Source organism: Chelonoidis abingdonii, chromosome 4 (genome assembly GCF_003597395.2).
Source record: "Chelonoidis abingdonii isolate Lonesome George chromosome 4, CheloAbing_2.0, whole genome shotgun sequence".
Classification (NCBI taxonomy): Eukaryota; Metazoa; Chordata; order Testudines; family Testudinidae; genus Chelonoidis; species Chelonoidis abingdonii.
The window spans coordinates 31,614,154-31,636,930 of record NC_133772.1 but is presented as its reverse complement, the minus strand read 5'-3'; the positions used below and the strand labels follow the sequence as shown (position 1 = coordinate 31,636,930).

The 22,777-nt window shown below is 45.2% G+C and overlaps 1 protein-coding gene and 1 pseudogene across 1 annotated transcript in view; both read left to right on the top strand.

Moving 5' to 3' along the window:
• The first annotated feature begins 823 nt into the window (after positions 1-823).
• On the top strand, positions 824-9,077 carry LOC116830637 (pepsin A-like; annotated as a pseudogene).
• A 4,246-nt stretch (positions 9,078-13,323) lies between these two features.
• LOC116830795 (uncharacterized) overlaps positions 13,324-22,777 on the top strand; it is a 41,154-nt gene continuing 31,700 nt past the window's right edge. Inside the window, 7 exon segments of the mRNA XM_075065823.1 lie at positions 13,324-13,455; positions 19,611-19,770; positions 20,208-20,262; positions 20,390-20,506; positions 21,003-21,078; positions 21,586-21,678; positions 22,344-22,530. Coding sequence (XP_074921924.1) covers positions 13,324-13,455; positions 19,611-19,770; positions 20,208-20,262; positions 20,390-20,506; positions 21,003-21,078; positions 21,586-21,678; positions 22,344-22,530 — 820 coding nt within the window.

The window sequence follows — 22,777 nt, the reverse complement described above, 5'->3', positions numbered from 1 at the left end:
CCCCAGGACTGACCCCTGGGGCACTCCATTTGATATCAGCTGCCAACTAGACATCGAGCCATTCATCTATCCACACCCAAACCAAGTCCTCACACCCGATCCTTCCCTTCCCTGACATGTCCCATAGGAAATGGATGAAGACCATCAGCATATTTCATTCACAAACTTTCAGGTGACAAAGATTTTTCCTACTGAACTGGGTGAGCTGGACCAGTGCCATAGAGGTGAATGGCTCCATATCCTCTGAGTCAACCAGTTACTCAGACCGTCACGTGCCATGCATCCTATTTCCCTGTCCACTAACTTCAGCTCCTTGCACTGACCTGGGCTCAGATTCTTACCGACGAGCTAGAGGCATAAAGCTTCATATTCCGGTTCCCATAGAGACACCAGTTCCCACTACATGGCTGTATTGCAACTGGGGCCAAACTGGAACCAGTGACCTAGAGGTGAATATCTCCACATCCCATTCCAATTCCTCTGTGCCTCCTGTTTGCTCTTTAAAACAACCCAGCATCATCTCTTTTCAACCTTTGCCAGGAAATCTCCCCTAACTCTCACCCCTTCCCTCTAGAGGATGCCCCCATTTTCAGATCACAGCCAAATGAAGGTGGAAATCTGTGAACTTGGAGTGTTCTCCAAACCTTTCTTTCAAGGACATCTTGGACAATCTTATCGGGAAGGTTTGCATTTCTTATCAGGGTTACTAATGCGATAGGGAAGGCTCTGCACTATGTGCATATAAGAAGTAGCATCCCAGTGTTGTGCTGCATTTAGCAGTCACACTTTCCTTTCCCCACCAGTTTGGGTGTACAGAGACATCATGAAGTGGCTTCTGCTCCTGAGTCTAGTGGCACTTTCTCAGTGCCGGGTGACAAATTGAGTACTGGAGAGAACAAGAAACATTGGGATCTTGAGCTTGGCTTTCTACAGAGCAATGTTCCCTTAGCAGCAGCAGCAGCTCCTACATCTCTCTCCTTAATACTTCATTCTTTAATAGGCAGCTGGTGGGAACTACCCCTTGGCTGTAAGGCACAGTAGAGGTATAAGGAAGGATGGACTTGTGATTACAACACTGGAACAGGACTTGGAAAATCTAGGTTTATTCCCGGCTCTACCACAGACTACCTGTGTGACCTAGTGACTGAGTCTCCTTATGCCTCAGTTCTCTGGATAAAAATGAACATATGTCCTTTGTCCATCTTGTCTATTTCATCATTAAGCTGTATAGGACAGGGGGACTTCTTATATAATGTATTAGTACAGCTCCCAGCATACTAGTCCCTCTCACTGCCAGTTACACATGGGCCAGGAGTTTCCAAGCGTCCTATGGGAATTATATGCCCAACTCACACTGACTTTTTGTGCACTGGTCACCCAACTCACTTATACCCCGTGCTAATCCCAGCTATAAAAAGGGGTCTCTGTGCAATGTAAAAGCTGGATTGCACAATATTCCCTAAACACAAGGCTTGTCTATTGTTTATTTGTTATTGATTGGTCTCTCTCCCCACCTTTGTTGATTAGGGTCTCCCTGAAGAAAGGGAAATCCCTGAGCAGAACCTCCAGGAACATGGCTTGCTGGAGGATTTCCTGAAGAAACACCCTTACAACCTGGCCTCCAAGTATTTCCCCAGCGTGGCCAACGAGGCTGCCAGCGAGCCCTTAACAAACTACATGGACGTGAGTATGGCAGGAGAGCAAGTCTTGTAGCCTTCCTCTCCTCATCAAAGTTTCCCACTCCTCTGCTAACAGTTGATCTTGCCCTCCTCCCAAAAGGGCCTCAACCCACTCCCCCACTGATGTGCTTCCAACCAAGCACATACCTTGCTGCTGCCAAGAACCTTCCCCAGCCCCCATGCTGGGCCATCCAGCCCCCTGCTGTGATAGGATGGGATTAAGAAGAGAACTGGGAATAGAACTCCCAGGTCTGCTGGATCCCCCCTTCCCAACACGTTGAGATTGATGGGAACTTGGGATAAATAACTCTGTGCATCAGATGCCAGCATGTCCTAGAAGCCATGCCTGGCGAAGTGATGGCAGAGAAACAGCAGCTCAGGCTGAACCTTTAGCAAGGACACCGTAACTCAGACCCTCAGCTGGTGTAAATCAGCTGGTAGAACTATGCCAGTTTACACCAGCTGAGGATCTAGCCCTTAGATGGCAATGGTTCCCTCTCTTTACATCGTTCTTTGTCATGCTTGGCAGATTGAGCGTTATGGAACCATCTCCATCGGCACCCCAGGCCAGGATTTTTCTGTCCTCTTCGACACTGGCTCCTCTAATCTCTGGGTGCCCTCCGTGTACTGCTCCGGCCCATCCTGCAGTAAGTCATCCGCAACGCCTCTTGCCTTGCCATGCCATCTGAGTGGTTTGAGTGAAATCTGGGAGATTTAAATCAACAATGAGGAAACTTCGATTGAAATCACTGATTTCAATCTTACTTTGCATTTGTACTTCTTATTTATTTTCCTGAAGGATGTTGGTTTTTGTTGGTAGCCATTAAAACATTGATTTGCAATTAATTATAGCTTTTACACTAAATTTGGTACTTAACATACATTTATTCAGATTTTTAATTTGTACATTTTTTAATTATGAGAAAATGGTGAAGGATGCATTTTTCATTTTGCTAGCTGCCTAATATTGTTACTTGATGTATGTGTTCACCTTTACATGGTAACTGGAATTTGATTAAAAATGGGGGAAAAAAGCTTTTAAAAATTATTAGTAAAATAAAACTACCTTAAATGTCGTGGATAGCTAAGAAAAAAAGTTTATTAAAACAATTTGCATTTAAAACTAACAATGTATTTAAAAAAGGAAGTTTTATCAATAAGGCCATTGTGGAGAAACAAAATGAATTCTTTGCATTGGTCTTTGTGGCTGAGGACGTGAAGGAAATTCCCAAACCTGAGCCACTCTTTTTAGGTGACAGATCTGAGGAACTGTCCCAGATTGAGGTGTCATTAGAGGAGGTTTTGGAACAAATTGATAAATTAAACAGCAGTAAGTCACCAGGACTAGATGGTATTCATCCAAAAGTTCTGAAGGACCTCAAATGTGAAATTGCAGAATTACTAACAGTAGTCTGTCACCTATCATTTAAATCAGTTTCTGTACCAGATGACTGGAGAATAGCTAATGTGATGCCAGAGATGATCCCTGCAATTACAGGCCTGTACGCCTGACTTCAGTACCAGGCAAACTGGTTGAAACTATAATAAAGAACAATATTGTCAGACATATAAATGAACATAATTTGTTGCGGAAGAATCAACATGGTTTTAGTAAAGACAAATCATACCTCACCAATCTACTAGAATTCTGTAAAGGGATCAACAAGCATGTGGACCAAGGGGATCCAGTGGATATAATGTACTTAGATTTTCAGAAAGCCTTTGATAATGTCCCTCATCAAAGGCTCTTACACAAAGTAAGCTGCCACGGGATAAGAGGGAAGGTGTTCTCATGGATTAGTAACTGGTTAAAAGATAGGAAACAAAGGGTAGGAATAAATGGCCAGTTTTCAGAATGGAGAGATGTAAATAGTGGTGTCCCCCAGGGGTCTGTTCTGGGACCAGTCCTATTCAACATATTCATAAATGATCTGGAAAAAGGGGTAAACAGTAAGGTGGCGAAATTTGCAGATGATACAAAATGACTAAAGATAGTTAAGACCCAGGCAGACTGCGAGGAGCTACAAAAGGATCTCTTAAAACTGGCTGACTGGGCAACCAAATGGCAGATGAAATGTAATGTTAATAAATGGAAAGTAATGCACATTGGAAAACATAATCCCAACTATACACATAAAATGATGGGGTATAAATTAGCTATTACCACTCAAGAAAGAGATCTTGGAGTCACTGTGGATAGTTCTCTGAGAACATCCACTCAATGTGCAGCAGCAGTTCAAAAAGTGAACAGAATGCTGGTAATAATTAGGAAAAGGATAGATAATAGGACAGAAAATATCATGTTGCTGCTATATAAATCCGTGGTAAGCCCACATCTTAAATATCATTTGCAGATGTAGTAGCCCCATCTCAAAAAAGATATATTGAAATTGGAAAAGGTTCAGAAAAGGGCAACAAAAATTATTAGCGGTATGGAACAGCTTCCGTATGAGAAGAGATTAAAACTGTGACTTTTCAACTTGAAAAAGAGAGAGCTAAGGGGAGATATTATTGAGGTCTATAAAATCGTGACTGATGTAGAGAAAGTAGATAAGAAAGTGTTGTTTACTACTTCTCACAACATAAAAACTAGAGGTTGCCAAATGAATTTAATAGGCAACAGGTTTAAAACAAATAAAAGGAAGTATTTCTTCACATATTGCACAGTCAACCTGTGGAACTCCTTGCCAGAGGATGTTATGAAGGCTAAGACCATAAGAGGGTTCAAAAAAGAACTAGATAAATTCATGGCTATTAGTCAGGATGGGTAGGAACGGTGTTCCTAGGCTCTGTTTGCCAGAAGCTGAGAATGAGCAACAGGGGATAGATCATTTGATGATTATCTGTTCTGTTCGTTCCCTCTGGGGAAGCTGGCACTAGCCACTGTCAGAAGACACGATACTGGGCTAGATGGACTCTTGGTCTGACCCAGTGGGGCCGTTCTTATGTTCTTGTGTTCTCATCTGCAGTTGGTGAATTGAATTGATTTTTTCTGGTCACCATGTCCTTCCCAAATTTTAGAACTACTAGATTTCATCCTCTCACATTTACTTTTTATTCAGAGATTGGAAAAGGAAAACAAACTGTCTTGCTTTTATGACCCCCAATAATTTCTTAAGGTAGAATGAACTAGTCAGTGAACTGAACTAGCTGAATAAACTGATATGAAGAAAATATTCTCTGTGAACCTGCAGAAGAGGCTACTCCTGTGAAAAGGTGGTTTGGCACTTCAACAGAGTCTAGTTCCAGTTGCTGAGCCAATGAAATCCACCAATTCAGTGGTCTATCTTTAAAACCTCAGCAACAAAAATGCATTACTTAATAGTAATTTTTTATTTAATTTAACTGATTTTTAATAGATTTTAGTAAATTTAGACTTGCACATATGTTGTGATAATTTAAACTTTAATTTAAATGAGTATTTTTAAAAAGAAAAAAACACATTTTTTAATTTAAAAAATCATCAGTTTCCAGCTACCGTGGAAGTCAGAGATGAATAGGTTTCCCTTCATTGTCTGTGGATTGTCCAACTGTACAGTGTAAGAGGAGGGGAATGGTTTCTAGGAAGTCCAGGAGCTAGATCCACAAAGGGACCTAGGTGTTGCAATGCTGAGCATTGCGGTGCATAACTCTTAAGCACCCTCCCCCCACCAAAGAATTCACAGCCTCACCAGTCTCCCATACAAGACATTGGGAGAGTTACAAGTGTCACTGTGTGACCATCTGACTCTTCTGTACTTGCAGCAAACCATAATCGCTTCAACCCATCAGACTCCTCCACCTACGAGGTCACCAGTGAGGACGTCTCCATCCAGTATGGCACCGGCAGCATGACTGGAATCCTGGGCTACGACACATTCCAGGTAAATCACAAGAAAGGATGAAAGGCTCTGGAGTAGAGAAGGGAAATTATTAGGAGTTAGAAGGAGAACAGGATGCATCTGCAAAGCTAAAGCAGGAACTCCATTGGCTGTGAACTGGGAGACAGGAATAGAGAAAGGGCAGAGAAAAGACAATGAAGCCAATCATGGACTATTCTCATATGGAGGAGAGAGCACAGTTCAGGGCACGCCAGCCTCTGAGAACTGGCATGCTGTAAAGACCCTCTGGTAGACTTGGAAGCTTCTTCCAGGGTGTAGGGCTTGTCTGATTGTCCCCAACCCTCCTCTAAAATTGGTGGTGTTGTGGACACCAATCAGATCTTTGGCCTGAGCGAGACTGAGCCTGGCTCCTTCCTCTACTACTCCCCCTTTGATGGGATCCTGGGTCTGGCCTTCCCCAGTATCTCCTCCTCTGGAGCCACCCCCGTCTTTGACAACATGATGAATGAGGGTTTGATGTCCCAGGACCTCTTCTCCGTCTACCTGAGCTTATAAGTCAGGGCTGGAAACAACCCATCTGCTGCAGTGAGATTCAGCACCTCTCAGTGGGTGAGGCCTGCAATGTTTGCATCAGAATTCCCAAACACAGAGATCTCTGGGGTGGAACATGGCAGCCATTCTATGCTGGTGATGTATGTTCTGGGAGCAGAAGTGAACACTAGTATCTCTAATGATTATATTAAAGCATTGGAGCCCTGCCTACCCTCATTGCAGATCATCAGTATTAGACTGACTCCTAAGGAGGAAATACCCCATATCACCCACATGACTCTCTGGGTCAGCACCTTTCAGTACCAGACTGCACCATCTGCTCAGTGCTGACTCAGAGGGAAAAGCAGCATCTACTGAGTCCCTGACACCACTGCCTCAAATTTGGGCCTTTCCTTGGAGATCTCCCATCCAGTTTTAGGGCAGACCCAGCCCTGTTTAGCTTTTGAGACCTGGCAAGATACAGTTATCAAAATAGGGTCAGAGGTGCCCCTCACAGCCAACTGGCCTGCCCTTTCTCTGCTACTAGATGCTGATGTGCCCAACTCTGATTGTATCCCAGCACTGCCCAGCGGTGGCCCATTCTTTAACAGGGAAGGGTTAAAAAAAGAACTAGATAAGTTCATGGAGGATAGGTCCATCAATGGCTATTAGCCATTGATGGGCAGAGATGGTGTCCCTAGCCTCTGTTTGCCAGAAGCTGGGAATGGGCAACAGGGGATGGATCACTTGTTGATTCAGTTCTGTTCATTCCCTCTGGGGCACCTGGCATTGGCCACTGTTGGAAGACAGGATACTGGGCTAGATGGACCTTTGGTGTGACCCAGTCTGGCTGTTCTTATGTTCAGACAGAGCATTTTCTATTGACTCGTCAGCCAACCATTCATGCATTGGCCTTGACTCTCCTCTCTCTCTTCTCCAGTGATGAGCAGAGTGGGAGCTTCGTGATGTTCAGTGGAATTGACTCATCTTACTACTCTGGGAACCTCAACTGGATCCCTCTCTCCGCTGAGACTTACTGGGAAATCACCATGGACAGGTATCACCCACCCCTTGGCCCTTCCCCTTCATCAGGCTACCTTGAGGAAACAGGCAAAAGGAGATGCATGTGGGAGCCTGGGGAAACTTAGACAAGATGAGAGACACGGGAGTCAGAATCATGCCTTCCTTGGAGTTATAGGAAAGGGGCTCACCCACGAGGAGGTTAGATCAGTGGTTCTCCACCTTGTCCACACCTGGAACTCTCATCTGGCCAGCTCGGCTTAGCAATAAAGGAAAGGACTTTCTGGTCACGACTCCTTGACATCTGTTTGTGACCCCCAGGCTAGATTGGTCACAGTCCCAGAAGGTTGTAGGATGAGGAGTGATGGGCAATAGCCAGGGAAGGTTGAGGCTGAAACATCAAGGGAAAGTTCTTGGCAGTCGTAGGAAGGAGGCGGTGAGGCAGCTCCACCCTGCAGGCCTCTCACTGCTGGCTCGTGGGCTGAGTGGGAATGAGACTGGGAGTGTTTCTAGGCAGGTTCCCCCTGACTCTCTCTCTTGCAGTGTTACCATGAATGGAGAGATCATAGCTTGCTCTTGTGGTTGCCAGGCTATCATTGACACTGGCACTTCTCTGCTGGCTGGGCCCTCTACTGGCATCTCCAACATTGAGTCCTACATTGGCGCCAGTGATGGCACGGTAAGGGCAGGGATCGGGGACCAATACTTCTAGAGCTGTCTGCTATGGAGAGCCTTGTGGCCAAGACATGTCTAACCTTTCCTCTGTGTGTTGCCTTCCTCCCTGCAGATCAGCTGTAGTGCCACAAGCAGCCTGCCCAACATCGTCTTCACCATCAACGGCATCGAGTTCCCTGTGTCCCCCAGTGCCTACATCATTGATGTGAGTGTCCTGCTCAGAAAGCCGCCTTGGAGCCTCTTAGCGAGGGCTTGTGGCTGAGGCCATTGTGCTGAGTGTGCTGGCAACATTCCCTTGCACAGCTGGTATACGGCTGCAGATGGATCACTGAGATGCAGCTCAGGGTCTGTCACCAGTATTAGAGTGGGGCAGCAGAGAGCTCTTCTCACAAACAGATCCAGGGGGAGGAACAGTCTAGATCAAGGCAGGCCCATAGTGAAAGTGACATACCACAAGAGAAGCAAGCCAGGCTGTAGAGCTGGCCACCCTAGGAGATCACTAGGAAGGGGGCCTTACTGGACTAGGAGAGAATAAAATGAGCAGCTAGGAGGTTAGATCAAGAGAGATTACTGCCTTGTGCTGCAGGGCATGGGCATCTGGGCATCAGGAAGGAGCATTCCTTCTCCATGATAAAGGTTTGCTTCCCTCTGGGGAGGAACAGGCAAGCTGCTTTAACAGCGCACCACAACACCAGCTGGTAGCAGGCAGTGAGGAAGCCGAAATCCACTTATAATCTCAGCAGGATTTCTGATGGCAGAATGTAATCGCTCCCTTTGGAATCTGGCCAGGAGCCTAGAGACAGCACGCTTTGCCTCCCCAAGGGATGTGTCATGAACAGAAGTGGTCAGGATCTTGCTTCTCTTCCCAGTTGACAGACTGCACCCCTTAGGCTCAGGCTTAGGCATTGGGGCTGTTCTGAGACCCAGATCCACAAAGGTAGCTCACTGGGAGTTATGCCCCTAAATACCTATGAGCATCCAGGCCTCACTCACCAACCCCACTGCTTGCATCCCCAAGCTGTCCCTTAAAGTCTCCAAGCCAAGGCCTGACCCAGCCTAATGCTCCTCAGCTTCGGATCAATGGTGAGATCCCATCCCAAGATGGGGCAGGGGCAGGCACGTGAACTCCCTTCTGGACAGTAACTCAAGGGGACATTGAAGTTCCAGCCCAATAACCCATGTCCCATTTTCCCCCGGGGCATAACTCAGGCTCTTGCTCTCCTGGCTTTGAAGGCATCGACATCCCCACCTCTTCAGGAGAGCTCTGGATCCTTGGGACGTCTTCATCCGCCAGTACTACGTTGTCTTCAACAGGGCCAACAACCAGGTGGGTCTGGCTCCTATGGCATGAACACAGCACCGTCCCCAAGACACTGTCATGGAACACTGACCTGGAGAGTCTCCATTTCTCCAGAGCCCCAACAATGCAAATCAATCTAGTGACCCTTACTGCTGCTGGGACTTTAATGGACACATGCTATTCCTCACCCCAAACTCACCCTCTTGTCTCTAATCTTACCAACAGTAGAATAAAGGACTATAAGACCATTGGAGTGACTTGTTTCTCTCTGATGGGCGGAGTGAACCACAATCCACCGAAGAAGATGGGGGTAGGGAACATTCTCATATCTTCTGCTGAGGCTGCCAGTCCTGACCTGCAGCCTCCCCCACTGCAATTCCACTCTTGTCCAACCCCATTCCCTGCTATGCTAATGCCCCTCACTCCTGGCCTGTTTGTTTTGTTACTTCCAACAGTATCTCATGAGACGGGCTTTGGGGCTGTCCATAAATTACATAATGCAGCCATTTGGGGATAGGGGCTGTGATGGGTTCCTCCTGGGGTGCCAGCTGGAACTGGGGTACCACTGAGCCCTTTGACTCACAGACTGGGCTCCCTCTCATATTGTGCTATGACAAGGTGCAGACCCGCTCCCGGTCCTACACTTTCCACCAGCATTCACACAGGCAGGGACACTCCCAGCTCTCTGACCAGCCATTACATGAACCAACAATAGAGAAGCGACAGCTCCCCAGGCATGCATCCACCCCCACTGGAGTATAAACCCAAAATTATACCGTCTTGCCCTGAACAGGGAACTTTACAGTGTAAGCTCATAGAGTTCTGTACAGTGTAAGCTCATAGAGTTCTTAATGTGGAGAAGAAATGCAACAGCTTCTGCCCCTTCAGCTAAGTTTTCCATGCACTTCATTCCAAACTTACTGGTTTAGATTAAAGCACAAAATAAGTTAATTAATTACAAAAAGATAGATTTTAAGTGATTATAAGTGATAGCAAACAGATCAAAGCAGATTACAGAGTAAATAAACAAAAACACAAAGTAAGCCTAAGATACTAGAAAGATAGGCTATGAATTAGCAAATTCTCACCCTGGCTGATGATACAAGCAGGTTGGCAGATTCTCAAGGTACAAGCTGCACTTGCTTTGCAGCTTGGAATCAACAGGTTTTTCATACACAGGCTAGAAATCCCTTTAGCCTGGGTCCAGCACTTCCCCCAGTTCAATCTTTATTCCTCAAGTGATGTCACTCCCTGCCTTATATAGCTTTAGCATATGGCGGGAATCCTTTGTCCCAAACTCAGTGCCCAGCCCAGTTTGTGGAAAAACACTGGCATCCAAGATGGAGTTCCATGCCATGGGCCTGGTCACCTGCCCTTCAAGTGTCATAGCAGCCATTGCTTACAGGCTGGCTAAAACGTCCACAGGAAGGTTAAGCTATTCCACAGCCCATGGTCTTTGTTGATGAGCCATTAGCATCATCTGGCTTCTTCACTGTTGTACCTACAAAGCTGGCTGTGGATGTTTTCCAGAGTAAGCCCATCTGAAATACTGATCCCTAGTCAATATTTATAGCTTCAGATACAAAAATGATACATACATACAAATAGGATAATCATATTCAGCAAATTATAACTTTTCCAATGACACCTTACATGCCCCATCTTGTACAAAATGGATCATAATTAATTATATCATAATTATATAACTATGAATAATATGGGGTGCAGTGTCATGGGGCATCCTTAATTTTGCAAAGTGAGTGGGTCTTGAAAATCATCAAATAATGTGTGACATCATTCATGGACTGCCCCCTCCGGGTATGAGCCATGTAGTCAAACCCTAAGGAGGATGGGATGTCTGTTAATTGCTTATCACAGCAGGCCCAGTCTATCGCACACTGGGCCCGGAGGGTGGTACGGTCGGCCCTTCTAGCATAGTGACTGAGCTAGTGGATGGAAACAGAGCTGTTCTGCTATGTCATAGTCCTATAGTGTCAATGACTATAGGAGGTTCTGTTTTAGTGATCAGGGGGGCTTTTGGAACAGAAGGGTCTCAGTTCTCTGCCTGCTGTCAGCATAAAGTGTGAAGTGACCGTAGTATCCAGAATAGGAACCACTGTTAAATCCTAGTTGGTGAGGGGGTTTTCCCAGGATTGTTGATACACATAATACCCATTCAGCCTATTCCAGATACCAGGGACTCATTCTGATCTCATTATTAGATTATGTGTGCTTATTTTTCGTGAGTTTAAATTTAGTTTTTAATTGCATAGTTTTGATAGCATTAATATTAACAGCATGCTGTTTTAATAGCATTACAGCATATTTGTATAATTATTTGTTTGCAAGATTGTGCTGGAATATGATCTACCGGCATGCGTAACCCATTAGTTTGAGCAACCACTTGAAGAGCCCTTCAGTCCTAGAGCACACCCTTTAGTCCACCTCTCTCCAAGTTAGCTTCCATCTTCCCCCAGCCAGCCCTCCAGCCTGTGTGGGGGTGGTGTGAACCTTAACTTGATATTTCCAGGGTTTCAGCGGCTTACATTTGTGTTCCCTTGAGGGCTTCCAGCGATCCTGGCTCACATGGAGCAGTGGGGAACAGAGAGGTGTTGAGCCCCCAGAGAGGCAGGGCCCTAAAAGCCTGGTTTACATGAGTGTGCTCAGACCATTCTATAGGGGCTGGGTTCTCCAGATCCTGGCTCTCATGGGGTATATGAAGATGGGCTTAGACCGAGGGACCAGGCCACCCTAGATCCCATCACACATGGTGGCACAGAAAGGGGCTCAGGTACTGCAAGGCAAGGATACCCTAGGTCTCAGCACACACCTGGAGGTAATGAAAGAGGCTCAGACCCCCCAGGAGAGACAAGTCCCAGGTAGCAAATGTGAAAAACTGGAGCAGGGCTGGGGATAATATGTGCCTATATAAGACAAAGTCCTGAATATCGAGACTGTCCTTTTAAAATCAGGACATCTGGTCACCCTACAATCTCCATAGATCTCAGCACACATACAAGAAGAGAGAAGGTGAGGATGACAGGCCCCGTACCCCTAATCCCCAGCTTCCCCTGCCACTTCCCTCATGCATGCCCCCTCCCAGTGTCCTACTTCTCATCTCCCCCTTACTATAGTCCTCACCCCGCCCGGAAACCTGTTCCGTCTTCCCTCCCCCACCCATCCCCACAGTCCCCATCCCCTCACCACAGCCCCAAACTCTTCTCTCTTAGTCCCCCCAACCTCCCTCCTCTCCCTGCACTCTCCCAACCCCAGCAGCCCAGCACGACACTGTGAGCGTTCACACGTGCAACTGCTTTTCTTTTCAAAACCAGTCTGAGCCCCTTCAAATTATCGTTGAAGTCAGATTACATTTCCCAACAGTAAAAACCACCTCAGCAGAGGAGGCTGATAGCCACACCATGCCTGCAAGTCTGTCTCAGATCTCTGCCAAGGGTAAAGGTACAATCCCTTGCTGTGGCTTCACCTCTGTGGCCATACAGCATGTCCCCTTGAGCCACCAAGGTCACCTGAAACCAGACTGGCTGGAAAGCTCTGCGCAGTGCATGAGTGTTTACTACACAATACCCCAGCCAGCAAAGCTCTGCCTTTCATAATGCTTTCATAATTGCTTCCCCAAAGGGGCAATTGGTGCCAAGCAGTTGGTAAGATAAATATCGAGGGACTGAGATCACTTTGGGGAGCCTGAGAGCTGTGGTTAAAGCACCAGGTCTGGGTTTTTTTAAAAACCCACATTGGTGGAATCTATTGACTTTATGAAACACTAGTTTTGGGAGGAGGAGAAGGCTATAGCTCAAGAAACTTTCTCAAGTGACCCCAGATTTGGTTTACTATGTCTACCCCAAGTCACAGCAAATTTCAAGACAATCTGAGTAAACATGCGGATGGTAGAACTCTCGGAATAGTCACCTAGAAACAGACATGTAGTCTTAACCTAAAACATACACTGTGAATACCCATTTGGGGGAAGGCAGACTGATGGGAATGGCAGCTTCTGGCATAATACAGACCCATAAAGTCCCTGGGGTAGGATTGGGCAGCTTTTCCCAGGTGCAGCATGCACATATATGTTTGTAGAAGATTGTCATTTAGAGATGCTCCCTCATAAGGGACAGTATTATGAATATAGACATTTAAAGATGTACCCTGGAAGCTAGGGTGGAGAACACCGTGTCACTCTGTACAGCAGTTCACCACAGAAGTTCCCTAGTTTGTTTTATTACATTTTATTCCTTTCTCATTCATTGCTTTGTTGTTTAATGAACCCCAAGATCGTTACATGGTGTCAGAAGTGCTGAGTGGGAAGGAGATGGCAATCATTTCAAAGCCAATTCCTGTGTTTGAACTAAAGCAGAGGCACGGGGAGCACATGGCAGAGCAAACAGAGAACAAAGGCTTTTGTATGTATCTGGTGAGCACAATAGTAGCTTGACTAGTTTAAGGCGGGCAGGGGGAGGGGGAGTCAAAAATGGATGTGTTGCAATCTCCATCCAGTCTGCAATTGTCAGGCAATGTTGCAGAGAACTGAGAAAAAAATTGAGATATAGATTTGAATTGTATTTAGCAGCAATCGGGCGGATGAGAAAAATGATAAAGTGAATTTATCAGTCTTTTTGCATGTTGTTGGGGAGGAAGCAGTGGATATTTATAACAACTTTAAGTTCGAAGAAGGCGAAAGCATGAAGTTAAGTAAAATACTGACTAAATTTGAGGAATACTTCACGCCGAAAAGGAATGAGACCTTTGACAGACAAAAAAATTGATTATACCATAGAGCAATATGTCACATAATTAAGGAAACTCAGTAAAACCTGCAACTTTGGTGAGTTGACTGGTCAGAGATAGACTCATTTGTGGCATTAAAGACAATGTGTTAAGAGAGAGACTGCTCCGTGAGGGAGACTTTATTTAGAAAAAGCTCTCCAGATATGCAGGGCAGCAGAAACTGTGAAATCACAAGCCAGAGAGCTGAATCCACCAGAAGAAGTTATCCATGTACTAAGTACAAAAGAATATAGCCAGAATAGGTCAAATCAAAGAGTGGAATGACTCCCTTTGAAAACCACTGCAAGGGAGAAGGTTGGGTACAGACAGTCATGTGGAAGATGTGGATCACAGCATGGCCCCAAAAACTGTGTTGTCTTTGGAAAACTCATAAATGTGGGGGAAATAATCATTTTGCAAAATGCTGCAGATCTCAAATGCAGAAAAGTCAAGTGCATTCAGTTGAAGACAACCTGGTTGGGGAGTTTTTCATAGATGTACTGGGGTCTAGCAAGCATGATGAGAGGGACTGGATACTACCTGTGACAGTGAATGGAACAATTATTCCACTGAAACTGGACACAGGAGCTCAGGTTAATATTCTGTCTGAACAAGATTATGAGAGACTGAAAATAAGACCAAAACTAGGATCAACAAAAATAAAAGTAACTGGTTATTCTGGAACAAATATACCAGGGAAGGGGAAGTGCATTGCTAGCATCAACCATAAAAACACCATGTGCTGGCTCCTGTTTATTGAAGTGCCAAAGAAGGTGACACCAGTTTTAGGCCTGGCTGCATGTGAAAAAGTCAATCTGGTAAACTAGGTGTTCTCACTAAATGATCATACTCAACCTGGCTATGAGGCACTCTTTTGGGAATAGCATGATTTGTTTCAAGGGTTGAGTTGCTTTCAGGGTGAACATATAATCCGGATAAACAAGTCCCTCCAGTTATCCATCCATTTCATAAACTAGAGAAATACAACCTAGATGGAGCTGCTATAAAGTGGGTCCAAACTGGTTGGAAAACCCTTCCCAGAGAGTAGTTATCAATGGTTCGCAGTCATGCTGAAAGGATATATTGAGTGGGGACCCGTAGGGATCAGTCCTGGGTCAGGTTCTGTTCAATATCTTGATTTAGATAATGGTATAGAGAATACACTTATAAAGTTTGCGGATGATACCAAGCTGAGTGGGGTTGCAAGTGTTTTGGAGGATAGGATTAAAATTCAAAATGATCTGGATAAACTGGAGAAATGGTCTGAATTAAACAGGATAAAATTCAATAAGGACAAATGCAAAGTATTCCATTTAGGAAGGAACCAATCAGTTGCACATATACAAAATAGGAAATGACTGCCTAGGAAGGAGTACTGCGGAAAGGGATCTGGGGCTCATAGTGGACCACAAGCTAAATATGAGTCAACAGTGTAACACTGTTACAAAAAAAGTTAACACCATTCTGGGATGTATAAGTATGAGAAGTAATTCTGCTCTACTCCGCACTGATTAGGCCTCAACTGGAGTATTGTGTCCAGTTCTGGGCACCACATTTCAGGAAAGATGTGGACAAATTGGAGAAAGTCCAGAGAAGAGCAACAAAAATGATTAAAGGTCTAGAAAACATGACCTATAAGGGAAGGTTGAAAAAATCGGGTTTGTTTATTCTGGAGAAGAGAAGATTGAGAGGGGACATAAGTTTTCACATACATAACAGTTTGTTACCAGGAGGAGGGAGAAAAATTTGATCTCCTTAACTTCTGAGGATAGGACAAGAAACCATGGGCTTAAAATGCGACAAGGGTGGTTTAGGTTAGACATTAGGAAAAACTTCCTAACTCCCAGGGTGGTTAAACAGTGAAATAAATTGCCTAGGGAGGTTGTGGAATCTCTATCTTTGGAGATTTTTAAGAGCAGGTTAGACAAATACCTGTCAGGAATGGTCTAGATAATACTTAGTCCTGCCATGAATGCAGGGGACTGGACTAGATGACCTTTCAAGGTCCCTTCCAGACCTATGATTCTTCATAGAAAGGTGCCATTTGCACTCCATGATAAACTCAAGGCTGAGCTTGCAAGGATGGAAGCAATGCAAGTAATACAAAAGATTTAGGTGTCAACAGAATGGGTGAGCTCCCTTGTCATTGTGAAGAAAAGTAACGGCCAGCTACACATGTGCTTAGAACCAAGAGATCTTAACAAAGCTATAAAAATAACATTTCAAGCTATTAACCAGAGAAGAGATTATGTCTCCATTTGCAAATGCTCAATATTTCAATAAATTGGATGCATCCTCAGGCTTTTGGTAGCTAAAATTAACTGAAGAAAGATCAAAATTATGCATATTTAATACCTCATTTGGAGGATACAGATTCTTACACTTACCCTTTAGGATAGCTTCAACATCAGAATTATACCACAAAACCACACATACAGTCTATGAACATATTACTCTTGTTGACACCCCAACAAAAGAGGAGCATGATTGTAGACTTCAGGAAGTGCTGAATGCAACTAGAGCTGCAAACCTCAAACTAAATAGGGAGAAATGTGTTTTAGGGGTTACAGAACTGACTTTTGTTGGGAATGTTATTTTCAACAATGGTGTAAAACCTGATTAGATGAAGATTTCAGCCACTGAAATGATGCCTCGTCTGCTGTCACAGAAAGATGTCCAACAGTTCCTGGGAATGGTTAATTATCTTGGAAAATTCATCCATAATCTATCTACCAAAGCAGCAACTTAGAGAATACTCCTAGAGAATAAAATTGAATGGTATTGTGGTGCAGAACAGGCAGCACCATTGGAAAGTTTAAAACAACAACAGATATAAGAGCCAGTGCTGAAGTTCTGTGCACCAGGAAGGCCTATTTAAATCTCAGCAGATGCTTCCCAGTGGGGCAGATGCAGTAATTTTACGGAAGCATAAGGATTGTTGGCAACCAGTGACATATGCATCCAGATCACTGGCTGAGGTAGTAACCAGTTAGTACAGATTGAGGAGGAGCTTTTAGGAATATTGTTGGCCTGTGACAGCTTCAATCAGTATATCTGTGGCCAGATAGTGGAAGTTGAAATGGACCACAAGCCCCTGATTGCATTGTTTAACAAACCGCTAAATGACTGTACCTTAAGGATTCAAAGAATGATGAGAAAGCTGTAAAAGTATGATGTGGTTGTGGCCTTGTCATAAACAGATAGATAGGGGTTAATGCCTCTTTTACCTGTAAAGGGTTAAGAAACTCAGTAAACCTGGCTGACACCTGACCAGAGGACCAATAGGGGGACAAGATACTTTCAAGTCTTGGTGGGGGGAAGTCTTTTGTTTGTGCTCTTTGTTTTGGGAGTTGTTCGCTCTTGGGACTAAGAGGGACCAGACATCAATCCAGGCTCTCCAAATCTTTCTGAACCAGTCTCTCATGTTTCAAACTTGTAAGTAACAGCCAGGCAAGGCGTGTTAGTCTTATTTTTGTTTTCTCAACTTGTAAATGTTCCTTTTTGCTGAGAGGATTTTACCTCTGTTTGCTGTAATTTTGAACCTAAGGCTAGAGGGGGTTCCTCTGGGCTATATGAATCTGATTACCCTGTAAAGTATTTTCCATTCTGATTTTACAGAGATGATTTTTACCTTTCTTTTCTTTAATTAAAAGCCTTTTTTTCTTAATACTTGATTGATTCTTCCTTGTTTTTAGATCCAAGGGGATTGGATCTGTGTTCACCAGGGAATTGGTGAAGTCCCTCAAGGCTACCCAGGGAGGGGAAAGTTTTAGGGGGACAGGGAGTGATCCAGACACTAAAAATTCTGGATGGTGGCAGTGATACCAGATCTAAGCTAGTAATTAAGCTTAGAAGTGTCCATGCAGGTCCCCACATCTGTATCCTAAAGTTCAGAGTGAGAAAGGAACCTTGACAGGCCTACACACTTGGTAAATTCATGCTCACTGCAGATGCACTTTCCAGAATGGTGACTCCCACTACGAAACCAAAGGAGACTTTAGAGATAGAGATGCAAGCCTATGTAGATAGGATTGTAAAGTCAATTCCCACAGCTAACAAAAAACTGTAACAAATTAAGAGGAGAAACGGAGAAAGATGAATCACTGGGGATCTTTAAAGAAGTGATCATTAAAGGTGGCCTGAAGAAATAAGCAATTGTCCAAGTATAAGAGATTATTGGAACTGCAGAACTTACTGTGATAGATGGGATGATTTTCAAGGGCAGTAAGGTTGTAATTCCAATAAGCCTCCAACAAGAAATGCTACAGAAGATCCTCAAGGGTCATTTAGAAATTGAGAACTGCAAACAAGCACAAGAGGTGCTGTTTTGGCCACGGATCAATCATGACATTACTAATATCAGGAAATTGCTTTTCTTGCTTGAAATACAAGCCACGTCAACAGGCAGAGCCACTGAGATCCCGTCCAGTTCCACAAAGGCATTATGAGAAGGTCAGCACTGACTTATGTATCTGGCAATCAAAGGATTATTTAATAGCCACAGATTATTATTCTCTGTATCCAGAAATCTGCACTCTACACAGAACTAATAGTATCACTAATGATAGCCAGCGTGAAGGGAATCTTCTCCAGACATGGAATTCCAGATGAAGTTGTTAGCAATAATGGAAAATAATTTTCCAGCACAGTTTTTAGAAAATTTGCCAGGGATTGGCATCAAATCCACATTACCCCCAATCAAATGGTCTTGTGGAAAGGGCTACATTGACAGCAAAGAACTTTATGAAAAAGACTTCTGACAATGGGGGTGATTTGTATAAAGCTGTATTGGTATACCCAAGTACATCTCTGAAGAATGGCTCTTCTCCAGCTCAGCTGTTAGCGGGAAGAAGGCTCAGATCTAATTTACCAATTACTTATAACCTGCTGAAATCTCATGACAATGAAACCATAGAGAATATGAAAGAAAATCAGAAGTGGAAGCAGAAATATTATTTTGAAAAAAGGGCCCGTGATCTCCCCTCTCTAAACTCAGGTGAGAGAAATGTGATTCCTCAGGCACACTCTAATACTTGGGGCCAAAGGGTTACCATTAAAGAACAGCTGCATCCAAGGTCTTACATAGTCCAGACTGATCAGAGGGACACATTGTAACATAATCCAAAAAAATCTACAAGGAATTCCAGGAAATTCCAACACATTGACAGTCCATGTAGACTCTGCCATTTCCCAACTGTGATCAAGGAACAAGAGAATAACTCAGACTCTAATGAAAGGCTGATACTGAGAAGATCATAGAATATCAGGGTTGGAAAGGACCTCGGGAGATTGAAAATCCTGAAAGACTCAGAGACTTGCTAATCTGCCTGGAGAAAGGCTATTGAGGAAAGTGAGTGGTAAAGATTCACTTCAGAGTGATGTGCTGGTAACCTCTCCTCTCTAGATAGTTGACACACTGGGTTTATGGAAACACACTAGACGGGTTGAGAATTTAATGTGTGTGTTATTAGATAGTTGTTAGCTGTTTATATATATATATATATAAGAGCTACTGGGTTTTTGTTGTTTTTTAAGGGGGAAGATGCAGAGATATGTTTGTGGAAGATTGTCATTTAGAGATGCTCCCCCATAAGGGACAGTATTATGAACACAGGAATTTAGAGATGTGCCCTGGAAGTTGGGGTGCAGAACATTGTGTCACTATGTACAGCAGTTCACCACAGAAGTTCCCTAGATTGTTTTATTAAAGGTTTTATCCTTTCACATTCACTGGTTTGTTGTTTAATGAACCCCAAGATTATTACACAGCATGCATCTGATTCTCCCCGTCCCTCCCCCAAGGTCGGAGGCATTGCGGACACCAACCAGATCTTTGGTCTGAGTGAGACCGAACCCAGCTACTTAAGCTACTTTGCCCCCTACGATGGGATCCTGGGTCTGGCCTTCCCCAGCATCTCCTCCTCTGGAGCCACACCCATCTTTGACAACATGATCAAGGAGGGTTTGTTATCCCAAGACCTCTTCTCCAGCCACATGAGCTCATAAGTCAGGGCTGGAAACAGCCCATCTGTCTTCAGCTAGATTCACATTCCAATAGCACCTCTCACACTGAGCGATCCCTGCGATGTTTGCATCAGAATTTCCAAAACACAGCCACCTCTGGGGTGGAACGTGGCAGCCATTCTGTGCTAGTCCCATACGTTTTGGGGAGCAGAAGTGAATGATGATATCTCTAATAACAACTGCAGGGGGAATTAACATTAAGAAGAATCTAGTTACTAGCTATGACTGGAAAATGGGACACACACTCCCCCCCCAAGAAAATTTCTACTTTCCAGCAAAAAATCAAACACTGAAATAATTCAGTTTGGAAATATTGCCCTGGTGCCTCGTGGGAGTTTGAATGGAGGTATCTCATGCTCCCATTCTCCTGTATAGGCTGGAGGCCCTGGTCAGACTACACTGCCCATGATGCACCACTGCCTCCCTCATGGTGGGGGAAGGGTATTGCATGTGTGAAATGCACCAGTCTGACTCTATCCCCCATTGAAGTGATTGACATTGGCTTGTTAGCCAACAACTCATGCATCTTCCTTGACTCTCCTCTCTTCCTTCCCCAGTGACAACAAAAGGGGAAGCTTTGTGATGTTCGGCGGCATCGACTCATCTTACTACTCTGGGAGCCTGAACTGGATCCGTCTCTCCACTGAGACTTACTGGCAAATCACCATAAACAGGTATCGTCCACCCCTTGGCCCTTCCACCTGGGGGCTATTGGAAGACAGGTCAAATGTTAATGAATTGTATATCGGAGCCAGGGAAGCTCAGCTGTCAGAGTCTAGACAAGATGAGAGACAGGAGAGCCACAAAAACACCTTCCATGGAGCCATAGGAATGGGACTCCCCCGCTAGGTTAGGTCAGATCAGTGATTCTCAACTTTGTCCATACCAGGACCCCTCTCCCATCCGTCCAGCTCTGTTTAGCAGTATGGGAAGGGCAGAGTAGCTGTGACCATCAGTCCCAGAAGGCTGTAGCACAAGGAGCGACGGACAATAGCCGCAGAAGGAAAAGTCTGGGATGAGACGTCAGAACAAAGTTCTTAGCAGTCATATCAAAGGGGCAGTGGGGCACCTCCACCCCACAGGATGCTTCCTGGCTGCTTGTGGGCCTAGTGGGGATGAGATCGGGAGTGTTCCTGGGGACATTCCCCTGACTCTCTCTCTCTCTTCCAGCATCACCATGAATGGCCACCTTATCTCTTGTGCTAATGGCTGCCAGGCTATGATCAACACTGGCACCTCTGTGCTGGTGGGGTCCCCCCAGCCGTCTCCCAAATCCTACACTAAGTTGGTGCCCGCAGGGACTCCGGCGACCTGGTAAGGTCAGGGAGGAGGGATGGATGTTTCTAGGGGCTTCTGCTACACATGCATGTGGCCGAACCCCTGATTCCAACACCGCTGCCCACAAGCTGCACCCAGCTAGGACAGGGATCAACTGGGTCACTCTGCAGATTCCCTGGTGCTTCCACCCTCACCATAGGAACACCGGAGAGGTCGCCATCCCCAGCACGTGGCCAGGCCACATATAGAATCTGGGACCATCTGAGTTGACAAAATTGGTTCAATCCGCAGAGGTTCAGGCTTTCAGAGCCAGAGGTTCAATCCCTGGAGAGGCCCCAGTCACCCAGCTCATTCCGACCCCATTGCTAACCACATGCAGCTTCCCTTTGCCCAGATGCGTCACCTCCCTCGCTGGAGAGTTGAGTGCTGGAACCATGACTAACCTGGCTCCCGGGTGTTGCCTTTCTCCCTACAGATCAGCTGCAGCACCAAGCACACACTGCCCGACATCATCTTCACTATCAATGGCACCAAGTTCCCTCTGCCCACCACCGCCTACATCCACCAGGTAAGTATCCGAGTCGGGGCCTCTCAGCAAGGGCTTGTGCCTGAGGCTGCAGGGCCATCACCGAAATGCAGCACAGAGTCTGTCCTTAGCATGTGGGTAGGGGCAAAGAGCTCGTCCCCCAAAGGAACTGTACAGGCAGCCTGTAGAGCTGGCTGCCCCAGGAAATCACCATGCCAGGGGGCTTACAAGAGAGGGGTTTAATAAGCAGCTACCCTGGCTAGGAGGCTAGCTCAAGAGAATTCACTGCCTCGTGCTTTTCCCTTCTCTGGGGTGGAACTGGTGAGCTGTTTCAACAGGCAAGGAAAGGCAGTGAAGAAGCCCCAGTCCAATCATAATCACAGGCGGGTTAGGGGAGCAGAATATAATTGAAGACAAGTGGAAGAGATTTAAACAGGGCCTTGCATTGTATCTGCAAGCAACGGGTGCCAGTGAAAAGGGAGGCAATCAGACGTAGCCTTATTTCTGACGAGAGCAGGTTCTGGTGCATGGGTGTCTAAAATTTCAGTTAAGTGAGGCTAACTATGGAACTGTGTTACAAGAAAGCAAGGAGTACTGCACTCCACATGAAACTGAAACTTAGGAGAGTTTAACTTGAGGTTCCAAAAGGAAAGTGAAACTACAGTAGAATTTGTTCCTGATCTAGAGCTGGGGAGCCAATTTTGCAGGTTTTTTTAGGGGGCAGAGCGGGGAGTAACCGACTCCCTGAGAAGAGACAACACTGTGACTGGAATGTGGAACAAAGCCAGGAGACCCAGAATCTACCCTTCATGAAGCACTCCAAGTCCAGAATGAACCTCGCGGAGGATGGACAGAGCTCTGGCGCTGCAGGCATGATTGAGAATCCAAAATGCAGTAGGAAACCCGAAGAAGAGCTCTGTGTAGCTCGAAAGTTTCTCTCTCTCCCCAGCAGAAGCTGGTCCAATAAAAGATATTCCCTCCCCCACCCTGTGTCTCTAATATGGAACCTAAGGCAGAAAGGCACACGCAGGTGACAGCCAGGCTCACTGAACTTGTTAACCCTTTACAGTCAAAAGAGATATAAAGTACTTTTGTTTTATTAACTCCTGCTATCTGTTTATGATACAGCCCCAACAGACAA